The sequence below is a fragment of the Rhineura floridana genome, chromosome 14 (genome assembly GCF_030035675.1).
Source record: "Rhineura floridana isolate rRhiFlo1 chromosome 14, rRhiFlo1.hap2, whole genome shotgun sequence".
In the NCBI taxonomy this organism is placed as follows: Eukaryota; Metazoa; Chordata; class Lepidosauria; order Squamata; family Rhineuridae; genus Rhineura; species Rhineura floridana.
Genome location: NC_084493.1, coordinates 32,544,795 through 32,559,833, shown reverse-complemented (window position 1 = coordinate 32,559,833; position 15,039 = coordinate 32,544,795). Strand labels below are relative to the sequence as shown.

The window sequence follows — 15,039 nt, the reverse complement described above, 5'->3', positions numbered from 1 at the left end:
CCAGTACTCTTAAATATTTTTATTAAAGACTTAGATGAGGAGGTCCAGGGAATACTTATCAAATTTGCAGATGATACAAAATTGGGAGGGATAGTTAATATCCTGGAGGACAGAAACATAATTCAAAGTGATCTTGAAAGGCTGGAGCATTGGGCTGAAAACAATAGAAGGAAATTTAACAGGGATTGGTGCAAAGTTCTATACCTAGGGAAAAGAAACCAAATGCTCAGTTATGTGATGGGGGATACTTGGCTTAGTAATACTACACGCAAGAAGGATCTTGGAATTATTGTTGATCACATGCTGAATATGAGCCAACAGTGTGATGTGGCTGCAAAAAAGGCAAATTCTATATTAGGCTGCATTAACAGAAGGATAGTTTCCAAACTGTGTGAAGTACTTGTTCCCCTCTATACAGCACTGGTTAGGCCTCATTTTGAGTATTGCATCCAGTCCTGGACACCACACTTTAAGAAGGATGCAGACAAACTGGAATGGGTTCAGACGAGGGTGACAAGGATGATCAGGGGACTGGAAACAAAGCCCTATGAGGAGAGACTGAAAGAACTGGGCATGATTAGCCTTGAGAAGAGAAGACTGCGGGGAGATGTGATAGCACTCTTCAAGTACTTGAAAGGTTTTCACACAGAGGAGGGCCAGAATCTCGTCTTGAGCATCCCAGAGTGCAGAACCAGGAATAATGGGCTCAAGTTGCAGGAAACCAGATTTCGGCTGAACATCAAGAAAACTTCCTCACTGTTAGAGTGGTACGACAATGGAACCAATTATCCAGGGAGGTGGTGGGCTCTCCAACATTGGAGGCGTTCAAGAGTCAGCTGGACAGCCACCTGTCGGAAATGCTTTAATTTGGATTCCTGCATTGCGCAGGGGGTTGGACTTGATGGTCTTATAGACTCCTTTCAACTCTACTATTCTATGATTCTACGATTTTAACAAGGAATTCCCAGAAGAGAAAAACAGTGACTTAACCAGAGATAAGGGGCAGAAGAGGAGGACTGTCCCTGGGGATAGTTGGAGTGTGATTGATTGCCTGGCTTTCTCAGGAAGGTTAACCAGAACAGTTGCCTCCACAAGGGGGGGGGAGAGAACAATGTGCTCAGTGAAACCCTGAGGCTTGCAGCAGTTCAAAAAATTCTTCCCTAGACTCGCCTTCCTCCTGGATACCTCATTGCATTCTCCCCCCCCGCCTCGCCCCAACAGTGCAACATGGACTGAGCATGCCAGATAGCCAAACAATGTTGAACATCTTTTGGGGGAAGGGAGGAGAATGGAATAAAGTGTCCAGGACGAAGGCAGGGCTGGGGTAGACTTTTTTAAAAATTAACAGGGTCTGCCTATTTTATTGTTATTATTTCTTACCTGCCCATCACCATACTGTCTTGGGCATGTGTCAGCAATTTAGAAATACAATATTAAAAACAGTTTTAAACATGTCTATCCTCTATATCAGGAGTGGTGAACCTCAGACCCAGGGGGCCAAGTGAGGCCTTCCAGGCCTTTTAAACAATTCTTCATTTATTTATTTAATTAATAAATGTACGGATTCATATTTCAGCAGAAATCTCTAAGTGGTTTAGAAATCCCAGCAAAAAAGAATCGATATAATTAATACAATGCAAATTCAACATTTCCTCATCCCTCATTCTAAGTAACATAATTAAATATCTCTAAACAATGTATGCAAGTAATACAACTCAGAGCAACGAAGCCTTCAGGACTCCCCTGAAGCCGCTTCCTTCCTGGGTCCTGTTCTGTGCCATCCCTGAATGCTTCTGGCTGCCTGGAACGTGCCCTTAACTGTGATAACACCTCTTGCCTGCCTAGATGGAAGGTGGCGGGGTGTGTGTGTGTGTGTGAAAGATCTCTGGCTTTTCTGCATCTGGAACGTAGCCTACTGTAGAAAGGTAAGAGACGCATCTGTTGCTCCGTCCCCCATTGCTTCTGGCCCCACCCACCACTGGCATGTGGAAGGCTGTCCACAGGGCAGTGTGGCCCTTGGACTGAGAGAACGTTCCCAATTCCTGATCTACATTGTAGCTCAGCTTGAGCACCAAGAATAGGGAGCGTTATAATTCTAAACCAGTAGAATGAAGTGTAGCATCTGGAACAGGGAGACAAAAGCTACATCCTATAGTTTGTTTTAGTCTGGGTTTTTCAAAATTACTGCTGTTATTTTCCCCTAGACATTCATGTCCCTTTGAGGTTGTCCCAGAGAGACTTGATGTGTGGCGGTGTAAGTTTTCTGGTGGGCCCCGCAGTGATTAATTTAGACGCAGAAAGTGTCAGAGTTCAACCCTGCCTGGAAGTTGCTCTCCATGCTGACCTAGAAGCCCAGATGTGTGGTCTGTGGCTGCTTAGCAGTGACGGGGTATGTGTGTGGGAGAAGCTCTGGTTATATGATCCAACATAAGAAGTTGCTTGTGGTTTTGCCTGAATCTTGGAACTCAGCAGAAACTATTTTGTCCTGCAGGCTTCTAAGTTCTATAGTGGTCCTTGGATTTCAGCTTGTCATTCCGCAGTCCTCAATTGAACACAGAAAGGTAAGTTACACATGCAATGCAAAAGCCTGAACGTTGCTTTTGGTTATTTGGCAGTGCAGGATATTCTAAATCACTGTGGGTCAATCTGTTCTATTTTGCCTCCTGATAATTGCAGAGCTATTGCTGAAAACCAGCTACTTGTGTCATGTTACATGTGTTTAATGTGTTTTCCCCCCAGAGATTTATGTTATAAGACCACTAATTTAGCAAAGCAAAAAATGCAGGGGTTCCTAATCATGGATTTCTAGACATTATGTTTGGTTTTGCCCAAAGGCAGATGGAAAAGTGTGTTTTCTGAGTATAGTGTTAGGTAGATCACTATGATTTTTATTTTATTTTGTAGAGAGGAAGCTGGGGCAGTCAGTCGGGGGGAATTTAACCCACCACAACTTGCAGATGGATGAAGTCCTCATGAAAATTAATCAGCATTTTTTGTGTGAATTTATACATATTTGTACGTGGTTTTGCCTAATATATACATTTTATATACAAAGCAAGTTCCCCTAATACAATGCAATATGCCATTTTCTGTGTTATTTTCATTAATATATGCATTTATATGCACATTTTGAAGGATGGCTGTGCTTTGCTTTGTGCAATATTTTGGAAAGTGAGAATTAGGTAGGCTCACCCTTAAATGCATACTGAAGCAGATCTCTCCCTCATTCCTGCAATGAATCTATGGCAGAGACAAAGCACGCAGCTCCCACCGAACTCTGTATTCGTGCTGGGTTTCAAATGAGGTGGAGCTCAACTTGCAAAACTATCCCAGGCAGAAATTCCATTTCAGTTTGATCTCTGGGCTCAACCCTGCAATAACACACTGATCTGGTCATTAATCCCTCTAGATGAATGTACTTTTTCATCCTTAAGAATTCACCTATTGTGGGTGAGCAAATGGCATTTTTGCCCTGAAGGCACGATGAGATCCACAATGATTTTAATCTCTGTTGGAGGAGGGAAACCAACCAATTCCCTTGCCTCCACCCCCAGTAATAAGCATATGCTAACTACTGAGAAACGTAACATTTCCTTTGGGAAGCCCCCACACCTTGGATTGACAGTTCCATTGTTCCTAAAGAATGTGGCTGTTGCACTAAGGTGCCTAGGATCTTTGCACAGGTTACACAGGGTCACCAGTAACTTAACAGCTTAAATGTTCAAAACGTGCACCGTCCTAAATTGCTCCCTTTTGCGATGGACTGGCTGGCCAGGGCCCCTCAGAGCATGTTACTATTTAAATAATTGCATTGTTTGGACCTGAGATGGGCAGGCTTCTCTTTTCAGTATTGGGTTTGTTATTTATCTTGGCCTTGTACAGTGCCAGCATGGGCGACAACAGCATAATTAAGCTCCCAAATAAGAAGACATTGAAAAAACAAAACAAAAGTGTGTAAGCTATTAAAGGAAATGGAATAAGTGCAAAAAATCACTTCATTCTTAGCTCCAGAGCAAAGTGTAACAAAACTATAAATACTTTCTTTGGGCACATGGGATTAAACTAAATAAATTGCAAGTGGGAGGCTCCTTTTGCATTAGTTGAAAAGGTCTGGCGTTGGGGGACATTTTTCCAGCTCCTTGCGAGCACCGTTGGCGACCATCTTGAAGTGGCCCATTTTGCTGGGAACAAGGGAGGGTCTGAATTCCAGCCACCCACCCACCCAAGGGAAAGTTCCGCTCTGGCTACTGAGTCTGGAGAGGCACTCTTGGAATTTGTGTTATAGGACAGGATTCTATTCACATTGAGCTGAACTTTCAAACAGAAGGTGCACACTTATTAAACTTTGTGGGACCCAAATCAGCCACAGAACAAGAAAGTTGCTGTTTCTTCTCCTTGAGGCTAAGGCAGACCCCTTTCCCATGAAGTGAGAGTTCCTTATGAGCGAATGTCCATTTCAGTTTTTCATTTTACAAGTTCTCCACATTTCAGCATCAGTTTGTCATTTTTTTAAAGTCCTCATGAAAATTTGTCGGCACTTCAAATTTTTCCTATTACAAACATTTTTGTATGCATTTTTGGCTGATATCCATGTTTTTGCACATTCCCTTAATACAATGCATTTTATATGCTATTTATGCTTTTTTCACTTATACATTTTAATGCACACTTCCCCCTAATTATATGCATTTGGATGGAGAACTGGATCACAAAATTCAGAGGAGTGTGAATTTCAAAGGACAGCTGTATTTCAGAAAGTGCAGATTAGGGAGGTTCTGAATTTGCATTTAGCATTAAAATCTGAATTGGGCATTAAAATCTGAATTGCACCGCTTTTCTCCCTCTATGCTGCATACAGGGCTGTCCTGTCCATGTGGCAAGATGAAGCAGGCTGCTTCAGGTGGTGGGACAGAGAGGGACAGGTAAAGGCAGGACTTGATGACCGAATGGTAGACAATGGTGTTGGCTCCAGTAGGGGTGTGCAAGAATGTCACTGGGTGCTCCGCTTCAAGGAGTAAAATGTCTTGTGATGGCACTGGTTGGATCCTGAGTTTTAGATATGTTTGCTGGGGATGACAACAGATGAGCATTGGAATACTATGTTGGTTCAAGGAATTCTGTTGTTTGCCAAGAGGTGCTAGCACAAAGTAATTTTGTTGATATTAGGGATGGGCTCTGTTGGCCGGTGCCAGTTCAAAAGCATACCGATGAACTAACAGGCCAGTATCAAGTCAAGTTTGTTCGTTGTAGCTGCTGCTTTTACGGATCCATTTTTCCCCCCTTGCAAAAAATAATGATATTAATATCGGGAAATATAGATTATTTTAAAGGAAATGTTGATGTTTTGAAACTAAATATTGATATTTTGGAAAAAGAAGTTGATAAAGGAAATAATTGATAAAATTATTCTACTTAATATCAATATTTTAGATGGTGTTTTTTAAAGTCCATTTTTGAAAATAGCTGCGGAAAATCACCAGATAAACATCTGATCTGCAGCAACAGAGAATAAGCAAATTAATGGGAAATTCGGTACCAAATCCTAATTGGGTGGAATTCTAGCACACCCCTAGTAGGTATACATGTGGCATTAAAAACATAAGGCTTGCAACAAAATGCTTCTAATAATGAACAAAAATCATATGCAAAAACCAACCAAACAAACAAACCCTCCCCCCAAGAAGTCCATCATGAAATCAGGTTTCCAGGTAGGACGATCATCTACATTTTTGTGTATTGCCTTGGTGGGAAACCTGTGTGACACTCCCAATGTTGTTAGACTACAACTCCCATGATCCCTGACCAGTGGCCATCCTGGCTGAGGCTAGTGGGAGTTGGAGTCCAACATCATCTGGAGGGTTACAGATTCCCTATCCTTGGTTTATGATCATTGGATTGGCAGTGCTTAACTGCAGCTTTATTTAGTGTAAGAAAAAGTGAACACTTAACCCAAGGAGAGAAGTGGGAGCTATGATAGCAGGCCTGTGTATGCATTAGAATCTCCACAGAGCTGCCAATGAACATTTGGAAACTGGAGGAGGGGCCAAGTTTCAGCTTGAAGTCTGATGGCTCCCGGGCAGGGCAGATTGTCTCCTCTAACCTTTCCTTTGGCTTGTGTTTTCCATCACCATGTGCCACACTTGAGGAAGCTGGGGAGGATGGCCTCTTGAAATTGGGTCTTCTGAGAAGTGGAAAACTTACTTCAGGGACATGCACCTGGTGCCATCATTGTCAGTCTTTAGGTGGTAGGCTAAGACCTTTGTGTTCACCCAGTCCTTTGGTAATTCAGTTACCTTCCATTGTGGTGCTTATTTTTCAGTGGGGTGGGTAGGACTTGCCCTTTATTAACAAGTTTTGGATGAGCATATTACGTATTTTGAGTTCATCGCTTAATTTTTTCCTGGATTTAAATTGTTTTTATTTATGGTATTTTATCTTGTTGAATTGCTTTGAGACATTTTTTTTGTACAAAGTGACTGACAAATGTAAAGAAGTCATCATCATTTGAGGTCCTGGAGGGAGTGCTCCTGGTCACTGCCATTTTTAATCCCACAGTTTCCTTAAGCGAGGGCAGGGAGGATGCCCTGCCCAAATTCTAATTGGCTTCAGGATGTCACAACACAGCATTGTTCTGAAGCCAATCCGAGTGAGGACAGTGCTTTCTGACGTTGCTCAAAGGAGTTAAGGGGCAGGGGAATATGGCAGCAGCCAGGAATCCTAGGAGTGGAAGGGCTGTAGCTCAGTAGCAGAGCACCTGCTTTGCATGCAGAAGGTTCCAGGTTCAATCCCTGCATCTCTTGGTAGGACTGGGAGAGACCCCTGTCTGATATCCTGGAGAGCTGCTGCCGGTCAGTGTAGAAAATACTGAGCTAGATGGACCAATGGTCGGACTCGATAAAGGGCAGCTCCTTATGTTCCTGTGGCTTCCATTGTGGTGGCAGAAAGGTTTGCGCCTGGCTTTGCTTCTTCTGCAAATCCTTCAGATAATTTCCCCTCCCCCCATTTTGCAACCGGTGAATGGATTCAAGAAATTGGATAGGACTTTTGTGGCTCTAACTGAAGATCAGAAATTAGCAAATCACTGATGTTGGAACCACATTTTCTATGAAGATCTTGTTCAGTGGTGCAATTAGATACTTCTGAACTCTGGATGATGAGGGCTGTGGGGTGGTCTTTAGATGGTAATGCATATTATTTTAAAATGTGGGGTCACTCCTACTCATTCTGCTGAGTGGAGCCCTGGACATCTGCTCCAAAGTCCTGTGCTGATCATGCCACTGGCCTTGATCTCTGGTCTAATGTTTAGTACAACTTCCCTTATGTCACAATGTCACAGAGTTGCACCTTTCCCCACCCATATTCCGTGGCACTCATGGGGGGGCTTTGTGGGGGGATGGGGAGAGAGAAGAAAGGAAACTCTAGGGATGGATGTATTAGCCTATTTCCATTTTGTGTCAGTTGCACATGTGCTCCATCGTACGTCTCTTCTGTCTAATTTTTTGCGGATGGGAAAAAATCACACAACAATAGCATTTAAATTGTGTGTATTCACTAATAGGCAAACAAACCTTGCAGTTTAAGAATGTACCTATAGCCAACAGATATTTCTATGAAACTTTAAAAAGCAGGGAAATTGGGCAGCCATAGTGAATGCACCAGGGGAGCAGGAGATCTGACGACCTCTCTGAGATATTGTACTGCCCTACAAATTTGTCAAAATGCAAACACAATTTGGGTTGGTCTTTCACAGTCTAATCCACTTCCTGGATTCTTCCAAGCTATGCAGGAAGTGGATTAGACTGTGAAAGACCAACCCAAATTTTGTTTGCATTTTGACAAATTTGTAGGGCAGTACAATATCTCAGATAGGAGGTCAGGTCTCTGCTTCCCTGGTGCATTCACTATAGCTGCCCAATTTCCCTGCTATTTAAAGTTTGATAGAAATATCTGTTGGGTAAAAAAAAGTACATTCTTAAACCACAAGGTGTTTTTTTTTGCCTATTAGTGAATTTCCCTGCTTTTTAAACCGTGAGGTAAGAAATGGGATCCTGCACAAGTTTGCTAAGAACGGATTGATCATTTGCATGCTTATTGAGTTCAGTGGGATTTACTCCCCTGCAGTCGATTCTGACTTATGGCAACCCTATGAAACAGGGTTTTCATAGTAAGCGGTATTCAGAGGGTATTTACTATTGCCTCCCTCTGAGGCTGAGAGGCAGTGACTGGCCCAAGGCTCAGAAACGTGCTTTTTCCTGCTTTTCTGAACATCTCACAGATTGAATAAGTAAGCTTTCAGTCTTTTTCTCTCTTGTGTATAGGAGTCAGAGAGGTTTAAATTTTGAAGAGGGCAGTGTTTTGCAGTCTTCCCAAATTGAAGCTTTAATCCTCTTTCCTCTTCTCCCAGGTATTTTAACATCGGTTAAGCAAGTGTTTCTGAGTTCAGGACTATAAGTTTTGTAAGGTTTTGTTTTGAAATAAGCTTACGGGAACGATCAGAATGGCATGGGGGGTATTTTCAATTTAAGATTGCGGAATGTGAAAAATCTGTGCTGACTAAAGTATACAGCCACTCTTGGGGCTGTATAATACATTCTCACTAAAATACACATTTTGTATGCTTTTCAATATTCTTCCAATAAGAAATATTTGTGTACACAATCCTTCCCCCCACCCTCAGTTGAAACTGCATACGAAATTTGGAGAAATGTGTAATTCAGCTGATGGGTGTGCTGTGATCCTCATTTAAGTCGGAGACTGACAGACTAGGTCAGTTCACTTTAACATGCAGAACAAACTAATTTCTTCACCATTCCTAAGAAGCACAAAGCATCACAATACACTGCTAGCTGAACTAAAACATTAAGGAGAAAGGAAGAATTAGCCTCATGGCTGCAGCTTGTGACTTCTGGCTTTTGGTAGTGTGTGTGCTTCCAACCTGTGTTTTTGGGACAAGTTCAAGTTTAGGTTCCCTAGGCTTAGATTGCTTAATGTTGGCATTCCTCCCCAGTAATTTTATCCACCAGCTACAGGGAGAGTATTGTCCATAAATCAGTCGACAGGAGTCACAGGACAAATATCTCCTGCCTCAACAATGAGATTCCTTACAATCATAGTGCTGAAACAATTTTAAACTGGCACACTGATCTGTAGAAATGTTTTTTTTAAAATATGTTTTGTGTGTTTGTGTGTGTGTGTGTGTAAAACTGAACCAGGACCAACCTTGACCCACAGAGCCTTCAGCGCTGCTTTATTAGAATGGATTTGAGTTAAACCAGCCAGCCTGTTCCACACTGACACCTCCCCTCCCCCCAAAAAACCCCACATGTGCTTTTCCTTAAGCTTAAAACACTGCATGTATGTACGTTCTTAAGGATCAGAGAGTTTAGGTTTTGGTGAAGGAAATGTTAGGATTCCTCTGTGTGCACCTTGTACATCTGGTTTTGCTCTGGAAGGTAAGCACAGGAAATATAATCAGACTTGGAGGCTTGAATAGTTGGGGGAATGTTCCATTGAGATATTTGTAAATAGTTCGATATTTTCTTATGGCAAAGTATATTGGATATGAAGTGAAAACAAGAGAATCTGTAGTGTATTGGATGGGAATCAATTTAATCGCCAGTTCTCTGTCCCTGGACAGCTGTACTGCAGCCAGGAGCTTTCTTTACAGAGGATTTGTTTGTGTTTTATTTGTATTTTATTTATTTTTCACAACTATTTCTAACCTGCTCTTTCAGCTTTCCAAATGTCCAAAGCAGCATTAGTAAATAACAGAAATTCATTAATAGTGATGACAGCATCTCTGCCTTGGGTGTAATTTTTATGTGCAAAATAAAATAAAATAGAAACAGTGCAGCAGGTAAAATGAATGGTTAAATAGCAGTATAACAGCAGCACTAGCTGTTAAAGAATCCCGTCGTTAAGGCTGTTGGTATGGAATGAAACTGAAGTCTGGTTAGGTACACTGATATTTAAGGAATACTTTGAAATGAACATGACTGACTCAAAGATTCTAAGGAGAAGGACAATCCTGCCTACCCACTGCCCAAATTCCATACCTAGAGGCTAGGGATAGGCAAAAAAATTGATTCAGTTCGCATTTATTCACACTTTCTGAAACAATATGAGACAAGAGACACAGCCATCCTTTCAAATTCACACTTGTCTGTATTTAGTGATGCTGTTCTCCAAGCAAACAACTTGTACAAGAATGCATATACTAGGGCGAGTGAGCATAAAATGAATATAAGTGGAAATAACATATAGAATGCATTATATTAGGAGAAATTGCCTGCAAACATGTGTACATATGGCGCATGCAAAATGTGTTCATTAAAGCTGCTTTCACACATGGGGCTGATTGCGTTAGTTTAACAAATTAAAAAGATAGCGCTTCTGTCCCGATTTCTAAAATCCCTTTCATACTGCAGTACCTTTTGTGTTAAGGAAGTTGTTTTCAGCCGTTATACCGGCATTTTGTGCAATGGTCTTTTACATGGCTGCAATGAAAGTCTTGTTTTCGTCCTTCATCCATTATGCACATGCACACTGTTCCCCACTGTGTAGGAGATCTAAGATCTTGTCCTGTCACTATGCAAGCCCTCTCCCCTTAGGATCTGACTTTTAAAATTCTTTAAATTTGGGTGGGCGTTGGGAAATGTTCCTGCTATCTGTGCTGATGCAGAATACCGGTACAACATTCATCAGGCAAACACCCACCCACCCCACATGACTAAGGGGGGGGACGCAGTGCATGCTGGGATGCCTGTCACATGAGCGGCTGCAGCTAGCGAAAAACTCCTGCAATCTTCCGGGTTCCCAGCTTTCCTAACGAATTATTTCTGGTATCATTTATCATGGAAATTTGTGCTAAACTTCTACTACATTCCACTAGAATTCTGGAGCTAGCTTGTGCATCATGTGAAAGATCAAATATAATGCACAAATTACCAGGTAAGAAATCGTTAGAATAACGAAATAAAGTGCAGTGTGAAAGCAGTCTAAGAGAAATTTGCACTAAAATGCTGGAGAATTTTTATGTGAATTCTAAAAACAAAACCTTCATTGCTGCAGAAATGAGGAGAACTGAATTTAAGACTGGAACAATGAGAAACTGAGAGAACTGAAATTGACAGATCTTTCCATCATCAGTGTTGAGTAAGATTCAACTATGGGACAGCATCTTCCACAACATCTGAGACCAGCGGACTAACTTAGGGGCCACAGGGCAGGCCAAGTGGCATACACAGCTGTATCCTCCCACACCTCACCACCACTCCTCATCACCCAAAATCTGCTGCTTGAGACAGCCGCCTCTCTCTGCCAAATGGGGCTGCCTTTGAAGATGGTTTGGAAGCTGCAGCTTGTGCAAAATGCAGTGGCCAGATTGGTAACAGGGACCAGATGGTTTGAACATATAAAACCGATTCTGGCCCACTTGCATTGGCTGCCTGTATGTTTCCGAGCTCAATTCAAGGTGCTGGTTTTAACCTATAAGCTTTTGCGGAACACTTCCAAGACAGGATTGCTTGCATCCGTCAGGACTTAGACTCTGATGTTATTACAGATGATTCCATTGGAGTGTCCAGAGCGCGGTCTTGTCCTCCATTGTTGGATGAATTTCAGTTGGTGTAGCTTGAGGAAGTGGACAAGGTGCTTGGAATGGTGCGGGCGACCACGTCCGCCCTGGATCCTTGCCCATCTTGGCTGGTGAAGGCCGGCAGGGCTGTAACCACCGGCTGGGCCAAAGAGGTGATAAATGCCTCCTTGAGAGAGGGAGTAGTCCCTAGTAGTCTCAAGGAGGCAGTAGTGAGACCTCTTTTGAAGAAACCTTCTTTGGACCCAGATGTTTTGAACAACTACAGGCCGGTGGCGAATGTCCCTTTTTTGGGCAAGGTCTTGGAACGGATGGTCGCTGGCCAGCTCCAGGCGCTTTTGGATGAAACCGATTATCTGGATCCGTTTCAATCTGGTTTTAGGCCCGGTTTTGGCACCGAAACAGCCTTGGTCTCCCTGTATGATGACCTTTGTCGGGAGAGGGACAGGGGGAGTGTGACTCTGTTGATTCTCCTTGATCTCTCAGCGGCGTTTGATACCATCGACCATGGTATCCTTCTGGGGAGGCTCGCGGAGTTGGGAGTTGGGGGCACTGCTTGGCAGTGGCTCCGCTCCTACTTAGCGGATCGTCACCAGAAGGTAGTGCTTGGGGAACATTGCTCGACATCCTGGACTCTCCATTGTGGAGTCTCTCAGGGGTCGGTCTTGTCCCCCATGCTTTTTAACATCTACATGCAGCCTCTGGGTGCGGTCATCAGGAGTTTTGGAGTGCGTTGCCATCAGTACGCTGATGACACGCAACTCTACTTCTCCTTTTCACCTTCTTCAGGTGAGGCTGTTGATGTGCTGAACCGTTGCCTGACCGCGATAATGGACTGGATGAGAGCTAATAAACTGAAACTCAATCCAGACAAGACTGAGACACTGTTGGTGAGCTCTTTACCTGCCCAGATGGTGGATGTTCATCCTGTTCTAGATGGGGTTACACTCCCCTTGAAGGAACAGGTTCGTAGTTTGGGGGTCCTTTTTGACCCTTCCTTGTCGCTTGAGGCTCAAGTGGCCTCGGTGGCGCGGAATGCATTTTACCATCTTCGCTTAGTAGCCCAACTACGCCCCTATCTGGACAGTGACGATCTCGCCTCTGTTGTTCACGCTCTGGTAACTTCTAGATTGGACTACTGTAATGCGCTCTACGTAGGGCTGCCCTTGAAGACCGTTCGGAAACTTCAGCTAGTGCAAAACACGGCAGCCAGGTTGTTGATGGGGACCCATTGGTCCGCGCATATAACACCTGTCCTGGCCCGTTTGCACTGGCTACCTATTTGTTTCCGAGCCAGATTCAAGGTGCTGGTTTTGACCTATAAAGCCTTACACAGTGTGGGACCGCAATATCTGATGGAACGCCTCTCCCGCTATGAACCTACCCGTTCACTTCATTCAGTATCTAAGGCCCTCCTCCGGGTACCAACCCATCAGGATGCCCGGAGGATTGTTATTAGATCTAGGGCCTTTTCTGTGGTGGCCCCCGAACTATGGAACAGCTTACCTGAGGAGATACGCCTGGCGCCTACGGTACTTTCTTTTAGGCGCCAGGTTAAGACCTGGTTATACTCCCAGGCATTTTAACATTCATGTTTTATATTCAATGTTTTTTACTCTACCTTGTTGTGACCTTGTATGTTTTATTGTAACTTTGTATTTTAACTCTGCTGTTCACCGCCCAGAGAGCTATTCGCTATGGGCGGTCTATAAATAAAATAAAATAAAATAAATAAATAAATAAAATCAATACATGGCTTGGGACCACAATACCTGATGGAATACCTCGCTCGACACGAACCCACCCGTACACTACACTCAATATCCAAGGTCCTCCTCCGGGTGCCTACTTGGAGGGAAGCTGGCACCAAGGGAGAGGGCTTTCTCAGTGGTGGACTCCAAATTATGGAATGATCTCCCTGATGAGGCGCACCTGGCGCCAACACTGTTATCTTTTCGGCACCAGGTCAAGACTTTCCTCTTCTCCCAGGCATTTAGCATATGTTTTAATTGGTTTTTAAATTTGTGTTTTTAAATTTGTGTATTTGTTTTTAATGTTTTAATTGTTGTAAACCGCCCACAGAGCTTTTGCTATGGGGCGGTATACAAATGTAACAAATAAATAAATAATGGTAGGGCTGGCCATGGGGAAGGGGTCAATTTATGTTTATACTTTTATTCATATATGCTCTGCCAATTAGATGAGGACTCCATGGGTTACTCCCTGCTGTTCTAAATTCGCCTTCCCCAACCTGGTGCCTTCCAGATGTTTTGGATTACAACTCACGTTGGCCACTGCCAGCGTGGCTGTTGATGGGAGTTGTCCAAAACTGATGGCAGAAAGCTGGGGAAGCCTGCTCTAAACATACACATTCTCCATTTTGGGCTAGCTGACATATATCGATTTGAGAGAAAAATTAATGCAATGGCCAGTTATGCATTACCAACACAGAAGATTAGCATCAGGTCCCAGGCTATGGTCTGAAGGCACATAAGGCCAGCTCCCTGCTGAAGCTAAGCAGGGTCAGGTCTGGTCAGTGCCTGGATGGGAGACTGCCTGTAAGCCACCTTGGGATTCTATCATGAAAAGAAAGGTGGGGTATAAATGTAATAAATAATAATAAATGTTAAAAAATGTAAAAAGAGGACACAAGAGATCCCAATTTGCAGAAATGTTGCACGTGGTAATCTAGTGTATAGATGCAAATTTAGAAATAATTGCCTTGATTTAAATACATCTGAACATAGAGGGGACGACCGACCAGGTGATGCGTGTGCTTGCTCAGTCTGCTGTCCAGGGATGGGAGACTCCAGTCTCCTGTGCTCTCCCTCTTTATGGCTCCTTATCTTTAAACCAGTGAGCTCTCAAATAGAAGACACCTTCAGACAGAGTGCTATCTTTTGGCAGCCCTTCCAAACAGTCCTCTGTAAAGCAGGACACATGGACACCCCAGAAATCTAGGGTTGGGAAGGCTGAGAATAAAAACAGCAAGGGGAGTTGATTAGTTTTTGCTTGCTGTCGCAAAGTGAGGGGGCTGTGAGTCAGTAGCTGAGCACATGTTTTGCATGCAGATAGTCCTTGGCATCTCAAGCTAAAAAGAATTAACAGTAGCAGGTTTGGAAAAAGCCTCTGCCTGAGATCTTGGAAAGTGACTCGCAGTTGGATTTAAGGCTGCCTACCTCAGTATAAGGCAGCTTTGGATGGATGGATGAATGGCAGTCCATTTCATTTTTCATTTTAAAAATGGGATATGGCAGCCCTGCTGCATTTGGGGGCTGTGTTGCTCATTCTGCTCTACGATCCTTCCCTGATGGCATTGCTGGTTGTTGATCAAGTTGCTTTGTAAATGTTTGGGAACTCCTGCCCCAAAGAAGTGATTTACAGATACACTGCAGGAAACATTTGTTGGTGTCACTTGCCATCTTCAACCCTGAAAGCCATTAGAT

General features: G+C 43.3%; 1 protein-coding gene across 4 annotated transcripts in view; it reads left to right on the top strand.

Annotated features, from left to right (window-relative positions):
- THSD4 (thrombospondin type 1 domain containing 4) overlaps window positions 1-15,039 on the top strand; it is a 699,350-nt gene that overhangs the window by 41,644 nt on the left and 642,667 nt on the right. For all 4 annotated transcript variants that reach the window (XM_061595164.1, XM_061595167.1, XM_061595165.1 and 1 more), the window contains one exon: window positions 2,492-2,561. In XM_061595164.1, coding sequence (XP_061451148.1) covers window positions 2,492-2,561 — 70 coding nt within the window. The remainder of the gene's footprint in view (window positions 1-2,491; window positions 2,562-15,039) is intronic.